We start from the raw sequence: 14,702 nt of genomic DNA on the forward strand, positions 1-14,702 counted from the left end.
ATAGGCCTACTTGCAATGCGCAAACCTTTGGAGTAATTAAGCATTGCCAATTTAAATAATTTGTGGTGTTGCCAACGAAAATGACGTTGGCAACAAAAGTGAGCGTCTTAATCCACGGAAAAAATGTAGTAATTTAATATTTGAAACATTTATAATTCTTTCATTACAGTGGTTTGACTTATTTCAAAAATGTTATCATTCTGTTTGTAGTAATAGTATGTATATCTAGCTAGCGATTAGCCTACTCACATTCGGCAACAGGCGGGTTGATTTAAAAATAAAAGTGCCTGCTAGCAGCTCCACTTGCGTTCATTTTAGGCTTTTTCTACTCGAAGTTGTTATCGAATGCAGACAAAATGGGAGACAATCCTGCTGGAAGTGACGACGATCTGAATACACTCTTTGACCGGGTTTCCAATAAACTCGGTTGGAAGTGTGACGCAAATTTTGACGAGTTGTTTGAGCAGGTAGGTACCGCCTCCCCGGGATACTCGGGAGGCCGGGAGCGCAGGGCAGGGTAACGTGCCAGGAGGCCGCGGGCTGGGGAGCTGGGAGCTCAGCTCCGTTTACCCAGTGAGCTGTGCTGTGCACTGTGCTAGGACACTCGGTCTGATCTAAAATGGTGGTGGAGATGGTGGTGGAGATGATGATGATGATGATGATGATGATGATGATGATGATGATGATGATGATGATGATCTACACAAACCTTTAAACTAGGTCTATGCCTCCAAAAGAACCATGCATCAATTTAAAAATAACATTGCACGGAAGCGACACCACCTCTAGACGTTGATGCTTCTAAGCTAAGCGTTGTCTGGATACCATGCTGAGATGATGATGATGGAAGATGAAGAAGAAGAAGAAGAGCGCCCCTACTGATGATGATGATGATGATGGTGTTGATAATTAATGATATTGAAAATATTATTGATAAATCATAAAAATCTAGATCTGAAAATAGAAGTAGGGCGACCTAGGGCCTAAATAATAGGGGCCATTATTTCTCAATCAAGGCATGTATGTAGTCTTGATCTAAGAAATAACAACTCCAGATATGTTCAAAACTGCACTCATTAGAGTGGTAAATACTTGTGAAATTCTTATAAATATTGACAGATGTTGTTCATTGCATAAAATGTTGAATATATCGATTTATATATTTGACTTGGAGTAGCAGTTGAGAAGTTGCTGTTCATAGATTAAAATCTGTTCACTGTAGAAGCTTTTTGAATTTATGGACAATGTAAACCAGCAGGAAAAGTCATCTTCTCACTTCATTTTAAAAGGAGAGGGCATCATACTAGCCTGTATTGTTAGGCTGTACTTGAGAAGTGAAGATAACAAGTGAAAATGATTTTGAGACTACTAAACAAACATCCTGGACCCCGATATCCAAACACATTATAATACATGTAATCAATTTCTTTTCCATTTGAATTACAGCTTTCCCAAAGCACAAAGAAAAAGAAGAGCAAAAGAGTGGCTGCTTCAGCTAAGAAAAAGAAGAAGAGCCAAACGAACACCAAAAAGAAAACCAGAGACCCTTCAAATAAACAGAGCAAGCCTTCTGGGGCACCACCATTCTCAAGCGGGTTAAGTGATCCAAGTCAGGATTCTTCATCCTGTATAGCTGGTATCTCCAGAAATTTGAAGTTGGAGTTCCAGGCAGAAAAAGCTTGCAGTGCCGACATTTCAGTTGCCCACGAAGAGGAAGGCAAAACTGTTGAAGTCTTGAGAGAAACAGCTCCTGTTGTTTCTGCAGAAATTGATTCAGCTGCTTCACCTAGCTTGCATGATGATGCTTGGAGGACTGGGTTCGAATGGGAGGAACATCCTTTACATGGTAAGCCTGAACATGCAGATGAGCCCTCTAGAGGGTCGGAAGGGGATAGGCAAGAGAAAACGAGACATTCCAGCGAGGACAAGGCATTTGAAAATAAGGAAAATGAAGCTCCATCCAGAAATGAAAGGACATCCAGCAGTGATGAAGATGTGGTATCCAGTAACAGAAAACTTAGCGAAAGCTCTTACAAGGGTTTCTGTACTTCTACAGGGGCAGCAAAGAAAGATTCTGAAGATGATGTTTCAAACATTTTCACTGAAGACTTTACAGAGTCACCTCAACCCATGAAGTGGCTCATGTCCCCTCCTCCAAAGCCCAGCTCATCAGCGCCATCTCCATCGCGAACTTTGAACTCTGACAGCAATGATGATGAATCCAACATTGACTCTAATGATAACGATGACGATTTTGGGGATATCTTTGGTGCTAACATTCCAAGTTTAACTGAAAGGTTGGCACAAAATCATCTCGAGAACAAGAGGAAGGAAACAGCAAGCAGGAAGAACAGAAGGAGAAGTTGTGCTAACCCAAGAGCCGCTCCACTTGTATTGGACAATGAATGGATGGATGAAGAAAAAGAAGAAGTAAGTGGGCAGGAGGATAAGGTTGATGGAATCCTTAAAGGGGAGGCAAGGTTGGAGGCTGAAGACGACGGAGAAGAGGAAAGAAAAGCAAGTGACAGGGATGATCAAGTGTTACAGAAGAAAGACAGAGAGACCCTCAACACCAATGCAGAATCTTTTCGGAAAGCAAGGTATGATGTTGTCTCAATTTCCCTTTCCATAGCAAATTCTTAGGAAATGAATCCTTTTAAAGTGCTCACAATATTTAGTAGTAGATTAGGTCTTCTTTCATAAAAGATGTGATTTCATGCCTTCCAGTACAGCGGTACCTTTAATAAAGAAATTAATGTACATGTAATACAACTTGTCTTTCAGCAAATTAGTTTGTGATTCTTAATTTTTTTGTTGATTTTTTTGGAGTTGCATTCAGAGACCCCTAATCAGTTACAGGGGGTTACAATGATTCAGTTCACTTTTCGCCTTCCAGGCATGGGTGATGCCAAAAACTTAATAATAATAATGATAATAATTTTTTTAAATAATATGTATATTTTTTGTCAAATTCGAGATGGCTTAGGTATCCCGTCTACCAATTCCTATCAATCATATACCCTCTTCTTCATAAAGATTTTTTTAAATAAATTGTCTCAAATAATTTGTTGTGGGCGTCATTGTTCATACTCAGTTGACTTGTAAAATATATATGTTGTATAATATATATATTTTTCATTAATTTCATTTGCCAGGACCAGACGTCAAGACTCTAGTAGTGATGATGACTTTGAATCATGTGAGTAAAAAAAAAGGAGAATCTTAATCCTGTAAATATGTGATATTTTTTCTTCAAAAGCAGCATGATTATGAAACCCCCACCAATTCACAATCATATTGCAGGAGAGGAGGGGGTGTGGAAAAGATTATTTACCATTTACCAATATACTTATATTTAATTGCTCATTTTCCTTGTCACATGCATGTAGGTACACTGAAGTTGAATTTCTTGCAGTAATTTCTTTGCCTGGAACATTTTGTGCTAGTCAGTCAAGAGTTGAGTTACAAAATATGTACCAGTATGTTATTTATGGTATTATTTTCATTACTTTCCCTTTGATTTCTAAGTTTAGGATATATGACAGAAATTCCAGCATAAATATGGGCAAGTTTTTAATAATAATAATAATAATATCATTCTTGTATAGCACATAACACATTACATAAGAATGTCTTATGCGCTTATACTTCTACGACAATACTCAGCAGGATCCATAAGTCAATATACCATAAGAAGATGAAACTAATGAATTGAATCATAGTTACCAGGATATTGGGATCTTTCATGCAAATACTCATGCATATCTTGTAACATCAGTAGACAGTGAATTGCCTTTGGTGCTATCTTATCTGACATCCTTTCTGTACAAGTCTAAACTTTAAAATCTGCTCCACCTTTGATCTTCAACCATGGCTAGTCCTGAAAGCTGTCAAGACACCCCAACATCTAAAGCAGCAGGGCGGACAATCGGACTCGGAGGAGGGCGTCTATGTGGTTGATGATGATGACGATGACTTCATCAATGACACGCCCCTCGATAGCAAGAGTGATGACGACAACGACAACGATGTCTTCTATCATAAGGTCATCAATCTGGATAATCCACTTACGAGTGGAAAGAAAACAACTAAGAAGGTACACAGATGTTATGGTGGTATTAAACAAAATAATATATTTCACATATAAAGAAGAAATGTCTGAAAGTATTGAAGAGACACAGACGGATGAACTTCCAGCTGGGTCAGTATTTTTGAATAATTAAAGTCTTATGGTCATGTTAATATCCAGCACTTGTAGATATTACTTGTATATGAATTTATACAAAATAACTACAACAAAGTTCATACAACGGTCCCTTCTTTTTTGTAAGGAATTCCTTAATCCTTTCTCGACAAATTCAAGATGTAGTCTGTTATACATTACTAGTTACATTAAAGATAATAGTTAACCTGATACAGATTATTGTAGTTAACTGTTTAGCTTCATGAGCTATAAAGTATAATTAATATCACATAAAGTATCCAATATCAAAGTGAATTGTACTTTTAAGTTTAAAATTATTTAATTAATGTCAGACAGAAACTTACAGTAGATTTAAATTGCAGAGATGTCATAGATTTAAATCTCTTCTTTAAAGCCCCACTGCACTATTGATAGCTACTTGCGCCCTCTATACAGCCAACAATCCCTAAGCGGTACCCGTTGATCCCCATGATTCCCTTTTTTTTATGTTAATTGAGAGCTGATTTGATGAGATAACCACCTGCCAGTGACCTTGCAGGGAGGTCTAATCCCTCCATGCCAAACTTGTGCAGAGGGCTTTAAAAAGTATTTAACTATACAAGCGCTTTGAAATACACGCAATAAAGGTACTCCCATATTTATCATTCCTAATGGTTAGCATCCAACTGTGGGCAGTCGTTCTGGAAGCATCCTCAGCCAGCTTCTATCCTCCTCAGATGATGATGAAGACGTCTTTGTGATACCAAGTCACACGCCCTCTCTCAGAAAACCAAGTTCAAAAGGTGTGAAATATCATGGTATTCGGAACAAAGATTTCTTTGTGGTGTTTTTAAAGGTATAGACCAGTTCTGGTCATCCGATTGCATTGTGAAAGAAATGTTGTGGAATTAATCAGAAAAAGTTGATCATCTAGCTTATAAGTATTGGTGTGTACTGCAAGATTCTGGAATCATCAAAATTGATAAGAAATTTGGCCCAGTCTTGGTAAAGTTACAAGCACTGTACACAGAAAGATGTATATGAGACTACACAATATCTATCCAGTCCGGATAGATATAATGATTAACCAAATATATCAATTAGTAGGCAGTTTCCTGGCAAAATTTGTATCATCACGTATTAGTCAAAACATATTCTTTCACATGATTGGTTGAATCTAACCCAACCCAGGCGGATGACTGAAGCTTGCATTGTGCGTTAGCGTGACCCTTCCCTGTTACATAGATGCATGCTAGTTACAATGGAAAACACCCTCGGATAGGACATTAAATTTAAGGCCCCATGTAGAGGACAGTCGCCACCTTAAAGTTATGAACCCATTGTATTATTTGTATGAGAGTAGGGGGAAACTCTGGTGTATCTGCACAACCTTTGTTATACTGGGAGGAGAGACCCGAGACACACAGTGATTCAGTTCTCTTCCCAGGCACAGGTAATGCCAAATACTTAATAAAAATGGTAATAATAGGTCTAAGGCCTGTAAGGGTTAATTCACATATAATTTTTAAATATATAATATACTTCACAGTTGTGTATCTTAAAACACAAAGAGAGTGTGTATCTGTAGAATCTATCTTGTGTGCAGCTACTTTTGTTGTTTGTCTCCTCTTGCCATTTATTTACCTTTTAATTAAAAAAAATAACAAAGAAAGAGTTGCGGTTTACCGTGCCCCCACATTTGAACAAGCCTTTACCTGCTAGATTTGACTACATGTAATTTGTCTTTTACATGTTTTATTTACACCTGTATATGATGAAAGTACCTGTACGGATCTTGATATTCTCTCTCTCTTTCTGCACGGTGTTCATCAGCATCAACTTCAACCACCTCATCAAAGAAAACCCCAGCCAAGCAGCGACGCCCGCTCCACCCTACCACTCTGCCCACCAACCGATGCTTCAGCACCCCCTCCCGCACCGAGCGACCCGCCCCGGTGTCGTTCCTTGCCTCTCTCTCCACCCCGGGGAAGGGAATGTCCACCAGGTCGAGGTACGTGAGCGACTTCAAGAGGAACAAGGACGAGCTCACTCAGAAACTCTTCAAGCTGTACAATGAAAGTGTCTTCGAGAACAAGGTAACATATTATGATGAAACAACTGCATATATTTACAATGTATAGTTTTGTCCCCAGATGTTTATTTCTAGAAATAAAGTTCTTAAAATGTGACCTTTCTTTCACTTCATCTACATAACACATGTCTTTCTGTACATTGTTTAGATTGTTGAGAAAGGTTATAACTTCTTTCTATTATTTATTTATCCTTACTTTACAAAACTAAAATAGTTGAAGAATTTGACCAGTACAAGTAATTTGTATCCTTGTTTAAATTTTACTGCATATTGAATAGCTTATTGGAACAGCATAAATATACCTGCATCATTTAAAGACCTATGTAGCTTCAGGACCCCCAGCCATAAATATTCCTCTTTATATACAAATGATTACACATGTATTTTACCGCTCCATTTTTTCACAGCTACCATCTGATTTCAGCGTCACATGGAACAACAGGATGAGGAAGACCGCTGGATTCTGCTTCTACAAGAAGAGGCTTAGTGAGAGGACAGCTAGGATTGAGCTCTCGGTCAAAGTGTGTGACACGGCTGGTATGTAAACCTGTTATATCCCAGTCATACGGCCACACCCCAACTCCAAAATGACATAAAATTTACAACAAAATAATGGCTGCCGGTATTTGGGATGATATAATTTTCTGTTTGGTCTATTAACAGTGTGGTGTTGGTCTTGTAGGCCTGACTTAGGTATTACATTTTTTTAATCTTGGTGTGGTACAGTGAAATTGCAAGTTGCAATTTACTCATATCTATAGTATACAAATATACACTGTCTTGAGAGGTTCTGGTTAATCTATGGGCAAAAGGTGACTATTGGAGTCACATAGGCCCATAGTTATAACCAGTACCTCGAAAAGAAGACAGGGTATATTTGTTTTATATCCTGAATCAACAATTTTTTTAAATTAAAAAAACAAAATTATTAAAACAAGAGATCACCTCCGACAATAGTTTTAACTGTGTCTCTCAGAGCAGTCAATATTTGTATTTACATCTTTCATGTTTTGGAGGGGGTGGGTAGAAATCCATCACACCAGAAAGGACTGATTTTTTTTAGGCATTATTTTATTTTGGGTTGAGAACAAGTGAAAGACATGCCAATTTTTGTGCTATGCCAAAGTGGTATACTGGCAATTGCAGTCAAACCTGCTTTAGCAACCACATGTCAAAAAAGCCACATTTTTAATTTCCCTTGAAGAAGGTTTCTCATTGAAGCCTGTAATAAAGGAACCTGTACATAAAGACCACCTGCCTATAAAGACAGCTTTTCATGTTTCCCTTGAGCCTTCTTTATACACAAGTTTCACTGTACTTTGATTTTCACCTTTTTTTGTCAAGTATTCTCAGTGAGAAGTTGTTTTTTTTATCTAGGAATTTCTGCTGTACTTTTCATGTATCATTATATTTTGCGGTTAGAACGTTTCTGAAACACCCATGTTCCATATACTTCAAATTTCTTTGATGAACTTTCAATGTTTTTCTTGTTATTTTTGTAATTGGTGGAAACAATGGTAACCTTGTATGTATATTTATTTTGATGTATCATTTTGTTTTGGATCTATATAGAACGTCTGAGAGACACATTGGTTCATGAGCTTTGCCATGCTGCTGCCTGGCTGATTCATGGTGTTAGTGATGGTCATGGAAAGTACTGGAAATACTGGTAAGCTCTCCATTAATATCGTTTTTGTTATAACGTTTCTGATGTACCCTCAAAATTGAAATTAAGTTAGCATTTAATCATTTCATCTTTGGCATCCCAGATGGAATTTATTCCTCTTTTAATTTCATTATTTTGTATGCAAAATGTTATGTATTTTCAACTAGGTGTTTGAAGGGAAATTCAAATATCATTATGAAATTGAACAAATGATCTATACGCAACAAGATTCATTATATTAATTTTCTCTTCCCTACAATGTTTCTCTATCAGATGCATTCTCTTGATACTATTCTCTTTTGACCTAATCTACATTTCTCAGCTCCACTCTCCCTTTTCTTCCTTTCATCTCCTCTCCAACTTTCCCTCTTTATTTCTATCCCTATTTGCCATTGTATTTCTCTCTCCCCTTTCCCTTATCTCTCTTTTCTCTCTTTCTCTCTCCACATTCACTCTTTTACCTCTGACCTCCATCAATTATTTTGCAAAAAACAACCAATTTGTTTTCAGAGCATAACAAATGCTCACTCTGTATATCTATATCTATATATGTTTCCATTTATAGTATCTTGTGCTATATCTCATTGTAGCATTTATGAGGTCATGTTCATATATTCCTCTATTTTAAAACTTGTTTTCATCTTCTTACTTTGCAGGGCTGCCAAGTCCAATCTTGCCCACCCCGAGATCCCAGTCATCAAGCGATGTCACACCTATGAGATCACCACTAAGTTCAAGTACAAGTGTGTCCAGTGTGGGAACATGTAAGTGTCACACCAATATGTTGACCAATCAGTAGTGCTACATGTTTCAAGTTACAAGTTTATTTATTTTACTTTATCAAAGATAGCATAATTGAACATAATGAACAATGGTAATTATTATAACTAAACATACAATATAGAAAACATAATGTACATGATAACAGAGAATACAATCATATAAATCAATCAATAAAGTGGGGGATCTACTAAAAAGCAAGCTTGTATTATGTAGGTCCCGGTTCATAGGTTTATATATAAATTAAGGTATCTGAATTAACATATTTACAAAAGCATATGATTACACGAGGGTTATCTTTAAGTGACACATTTTACTAAACATATCATAAACAATTGAAAAAAAGGGAAGAGTTCTGTGTTTGGTTTAGTGATCAAATGGATACAACTATACATGATTTGGGGACTTTCCCCATTCATTAAAGGAAGATCACTGAATCACAGATTTGTGAGGCAGATCGAGGCTGCAGGTCAACGAGACCAAACAATTTTGATATCATCAAACCTTTCACAATGTGTAAAAATGTTCATGATGTTGGAGGTCCACACGGCTAACAAATTTGGAATATTATGAGGTCATGGGCACATCACCTTAGCCATGCACTCCAAAGGGCCACAAAAGCCAACACATATTGCCCAAAAGCATGCTGCAGTGACATATAAAGGTTTGGTCACTTTTAGAAAGACCATTTTGCAGGGAGATATTACTCTTGCCAGCCCAACACGTCCAACACCATGGCGCGTTTCATAAAACTTGATCACAGCATTTGATTGGCTGAGAGCAAATTTGTCATAGATATTTAGCATTTATAATTGAACACAAGATTTATGAAATAGGGCCCAGACCAACAACAAACCAAACGGAAGAAGATATGTTCCAATTTGCCAAAATATAGTCAGTTTGGAGTTGGTTTGGTGTTGGACCGAGGTAGTAACAAGTAAAAACTGCTGTGTGACCACTGGGAAATCAAGGCCTGAGACTCCTTGCAAGATCCATGGTTCAATAAATATAATAATAATCTGGATTTATATAGCGATTAATACAAAATAGTGTCACTAAGTGTTTTCACAGATATTGATACCTGGTCATCGGAACCATTTCAGCCACAATGTGCACCATCTCCACTCCCTGATGAGTATTCCTATCGTATCATATGGCAATTACCAACACAAAGGCTTTTGTCATCCTACCAGCGGAGTGTTTCACAAAGAAAAAGACTCTGCCTGAGAGGGGAAAAGTGAACTGAATCCCTGTGACTTAACTATGGCAGGCCATTCATGCCGCTGGTTGCTGTCACCATTGGTCTCTCAATTATGATGTTTAGATAATATTTTTTCCTTCAATAATGAACTATCAAAAAATGTAAATTCTGTAGATTTGTGACCATGATTTGTACGTCACTTGCGTAACCAATGCCAGGAATGGTTAGAGGAGTTTGTGGCATGAACGGCCTGCCATAGTTAAATTTGAACTTAATGTCGATCTTAGTCTTTGTGAACCACTCCCCAGGTCCTTATTTCTCTCGGGGATTGAACCCACAACCTTTGTATTTCAAGTCAAATGCTTAAAACCACTCGACTTCGACACCTCTTGTACCAACTTATGCGACTATAGGGAGATAACCCAGTATCCTCACACTCATCTCTCAACTCTCTTTCAGTATTGGTCGGCACTCCAAGTCCGTGGACACCAAGAGGTTCTGCTGTGCCTACTGCAACGGGCGCCTGGAACTCCAGCCCACCCTGAGGAAGGACGGCACACCAGCCAGGGCGCGGGGACCCAACCCCTTCGCCGCCTTCGTCAAGGAGAACTACGCCTCGGTGAAGAAGACCCATGGGGCCGCCAAACACGCTGAAGTGATGAGACTCCTCAGCCAGGAGTTTGGTTCTAAAACCAAGATCACAGATGCATGAAGATATTGCTACAAGTCTTGTTGAAAGACATAAATAAGAAGCATAGAGGTCATACAGGGGACTTTCTCCATTGGCTCTATGTATTTCACTTGTTCTGTAGCATTGGAATATCAGTATGGAAGCATAAAGTGCATCACTTTTTCAGTTGGCCAAGAAGAAAAGATTATGATGTTTTGAAAGAAAAGGTAAAAGAAGTGGAGTTATATTCCAATCCAATTGCACAAAGCTCTTGAAAAAAAAAGCATAATTTTTCATACTTTTAACAGATATATTCATTATTTTCAAGTAAAAGTATGTTTTGATATTCATAAATCATTGTTTGAAAGAAATTATTCACCAAACTACTCTCTGAGCAAAACTGGCTGTTGCGAAGAAGGCTGAAAAAAAGGTATTCTTATTTTAACAGAAGAGATATATTATTTGGAAGAAAAAAAAGTGAATAGAGAGATAAAGATATTCTTCAAAGAGAAAATTCCATTTTGAAACTAATTTACATATATCACAATATGTGAGCCAAGTTCATGTGTCATTAAACAATGGAAATGGGTAAACTAGTTGTTCAAAGTTTTGGTGAGAGAGAATTAAGTTTTTACTCTTAAATTATGTAATTCATTTTTAGCATGTTAGCATATTAAGATGATTTCTGACTTGATTTTATCAAAATGCTTTACTTCAAATTCATGCAAAGAATAATTTCCATTATCAACATTTTACCATTGTGTCAATTATGTGTAGTACAGTGCATTCATTTTGCCATTATTGTGCCAATTATGTCTAGAACCTTGCAATTTGTTGTATATATTTTTGTTGTTGTTGCTAATCCAAATCTTTGCAGTATTATGTGAACAGGGAAATAAAAATGTGGGTTTGGTAGCATGCATTAACAAGTCCATGCATAATTATATGGTGAAGAAGATTTGGTACATTTTTCCATTGACCTTTGTATGTACATGCATTTGTACTATAAAATTTAGGAATGTATGCTACAATGAACATTTCCCTTTCAATATCAGAGCTTTTAAGAAAAATTAGGATGTGTCCTGTACACTTTTTAACAAGATGTAATTATCATCCTAAAACCCAATTGCAATCCTTAACCCAAAAAAAGGATCATACTTATGACTCGTGTAAGTCAGTGCTTGTCGTAGAGTAATAAATAAAAAATGATTGTTATGGTAATCATCATGTTTGTGATTTGCATTGTTTAGAATTATGATAAATGATCTAGTAATTACCCGACAAGGATAGGCGTCATAAAGAATAGTATCTAAGACTTTGTCAATGATTTGCAAAAAGCAGAAAGCTGTATTTTAGCTGTAATCAGTGAAACCTTATGCAACATGGCTGATTATCTTAAAAAGGTATTTTTGTCAGGTTTTTATTTGCACATGTATATCATGAAAAGAAATTTTGTTTTTGACAGTATTTGTAATCTACAATAATGATTGTCATCATATGTGATGGCTACAATACCTGCTCAGGTATCAGGTGCTCAACTTTAACTCTGGTCCAAACACTGAACCTAATGCTAACCCTAAATATAAACCTAACCTAAAACCCAATTGCAACCCTTACCCTAACCTAATATCCAATTGCAACCCTTACCCTAAACATAAGCTACACTAAAACCCAATTGCAACCCTAACCTTAAATGTAACCTAACCTAAAGCCTAATTGTAACCCTAACCTTAAACCTAACCCTATACCCAATTGCAGCCCTGATCGTGACCCTAGCCGTAATTCTCTAATGAATAAAGCTCGAAGCAATTGTTGCTGGAGCCTTACTTGGTATTCTGGTTTGAATTAATAATTGGGGCAAACAAAACAGACTTGATACATAACGTCAGGTAGTTGTAAAATACCACATTACTTTGTATTCAAAGATTAAATGCAATATACTGGGCTCTGTCTTGTAAAGAGTCAATATTAATCGGAACTTATTTGTTATTGATGTCAATCATAACTATGTACTTAAGAGGAGGGAGACTGTAAATTTGCAATTGATTGGAAGACTTCTTTTGTATAACTCTTTATAAGCAGGGCCCAGATTTACTTATGTCTTGGCTCAGGAAAGAATAACAAATCCATCTGCCCAGCGATTTTTAAGCACAAACTTGTATATACATGTATGTCTGTGTGAGTAGGAATGGTGTTGTGCAATGTTTTTGATAATAAAGTGCACAGCACATTCGAAAATATGTTTCATTTAGAATTGTTTATATTTCGGTCTTGTACAAAGGATTAGTGAAGGTTTGTTTTGTTTAAATTTGTATACAGTCAAACCTGTTTTAGTGGCCACCTCTCTATAACAGCCATCTTTGTATAGTTGCCATGAACTTTGTCTCCCTCGAGAAATAACTGTGTGTTGAGAACCTGTTTCGTTTTCCCTTGGGTGACCTTAATAGGCAGGTTTCGCTTTTTTCTTCAACACGTGCAATGAGTGACACAATTGTGACAGAATTTTTTATTTAAAATGCTATTTCATAATTCTACAGTATTATTGTTTCAAGATGAAGATTACAAAATAAAAATAAACACCTTATAAATAAATCCTCTAAAAAGTAAATACATTGCAAAAAAGATTGAGGAAGTAACTTAAGAGGCAAGTCACTTTTTTTCTTCAACCACACTGAATGATAATTCTTATTGTTAGCAACTTTCCAATATGTTTCCAGCTCAGTCTGAAATAGACTTATGCGCCGGTGTCATTTCATTTATATATATCTACTCAGGCGCGCCGGAAGCAGTTTGGGATGGGGGGGGGGGGGACGTTACAGGGGGCTCACCTTTCAGAGATTACAAAATAAAAATAAACACCTTATAAATAAATCCTCTAAAAAGTAAATACATTGCAAAAAAGATTGAGGAAGTAACTTAAGAGGCAAGTCACTTTTTTTCTTCAACCACACTGAATGATAATTCTTATTGTTAGCAACTTTCCAATATGTTTCCAGCTCAGTCTGAAATAGACTTATGCGCCGGTGTCATTTCATTTATATATATCTACTCAGGCGCGCCGGAAGCAGTTTGGGATGGGGGGGGGGACGTTACAGGGGGCTCACCTTTCAGGGGCAGTGGCGTAATGAGCAAAAACGTTTGGAAGCCCCGGCGGGGGGTCAAGGGGCTGAGCCCCTGGAAGCTCAGGGTTTTTAGGCATTAAATTACGGTATTAAAGATAAGCATATTTAGATACCTTATTTGTGACACTGTTAGGTCACTAATTGGCGGAGAGTCCTGGGGGCAGAGCCCCCGGAAGCTCAGGTGTTTTAGGTATTAATTACAGTTAGGTTATCATCCAGGGGCCCTATTTAAGGCCATTTACGTGGTCCGGAAGCTAATGGGTTTTAGGTATTTAATTACGGTCAGATGAGCATCCAGGGGCCCGCTTTAGGGCCCTTAGTGTTGGTCCAGGGGGCAGAGCCCCCGGAACCTAAGAGTTTTAGGTATTCAATTATGGTCAGCTGAGCATCCAGGAGACCGTCTTAGGGCTCTTGGTGGGGTCCGAGCATATGAGCATATTTTGATACCTTATTTGTGACTTTTTTTTTAAAGTGAGGGGGCTCGAGCCCCCGAGCCCAGCCGTTTCTGCAGGCCCTGACATGAAGGCTTCTAAATAATCATATTCTTCGCCCGACTGTAAATTTGGGAATTTCTAAATTTCCAACAAACGCATAAAAAGGTATATGACTTACACAAAAATTGAGAAAAATACCGGAAAATCTAGTCATTTCAGTAACATTTGTAAATCACTGGTATCGAATAAGAAATACCCCCCCCCCCCATCAGTACGCTAGCGTTCAGGGGTTCAGGTCTTCTCAAGCTTTCCCATCTGCTCACAACATTTCCATGATATGCGCGTATCGCTCTCATAAAAACCTCCATTGATTAATATAGGTGGCTTGCGTAATGTTTAGGAAATTGAATTCCTGTTAACTTTCCTTTGTGATGTGATTTAATTCCGTGTTTTTTTTATTGTTATGTACTTTTGGGTTGAAAATACAAACCAAAAAATCCATGTAACAGATATTCCCGGCCAATCCTCCCCCCCCCCCCCGGCCAGAGAATCAT

At 37.5% G+C, this 14,702-nt stretch overlaps 1 protein-coding gene across 1 annotated transcript; it reads left to right on the top strand.

The window, feature by feature from the left end:
* Positions 1 to 248: 248 nt before the first annotated feature.
* LOC588195 (acidic repeat-containing protein) lies at positions 249 to 12,834 on the top strand. Its single transcript, XM_787891.5, has 10 exons — positions 249 to 467; positions 1,447 to 2,600; positions 3,156 to 3,199; positions 3,879 to 4,096; positions 4,863 to 4,986; positions 6,017 to 6,279; positions 6,683 to 6,812; positions 7,848 to 7,944; positions 8,598 to 8,705; positions 10,382 to 12,834. The coding sequence occupies exons 1-10, from the start codon at positions 357 to 359 to the stop codon at positions 10,632 to 10,634; spliced, it is 2,502 nt and encodes an 833-aa protein (XP_792984.3). The 5' UTR covers positions 249 to 356; the 3' UTR covers positions 10,635 to 12,834.
* The last annotated feature ends 1,868 nt before the right edge of the window (positions 12,835 to 14,702 follow it).

Source organism: Strongylocentrotus purpuratus, unplaced genomic scaffold (assembly GCF_000002235.5).
Source record: "Strongylocentrotus purpuratus isolate Spur 01 unplaced genomic scaffold, Spur_5.0 spur5_scaffold_11, whole genome shotgun sequence".
NCBI lineage: Eukaryota > Metazoa > Echinodermata > Echinoidea > Camarodonta > Strongylocentrotidae > Strongylocentrotus > Strongylocentrotus purpuratus.

Coding starts and splice junctions, on each gene's coding strand:
- LOC588195 (XM_787891.5), top strand. CDS start 357: ATGGGAGACAATCCTGCTGGAAGTGACGACGATCTGAATACACTCTTT. Junction 468..1,446: donor TTGACGAGTTGTTTGAGCAG/GTAGGTACCGCC, acceptor TTTGAATTACAG/CTTTCCCAAAGCACAAAGAA. Junction 6,813..7,847: donor CAAAGTGTGTGACACGGCTG/GTATGTAAACCT, acceptor GGATCTATATAG/AACGTCTGAGAGACACATTG.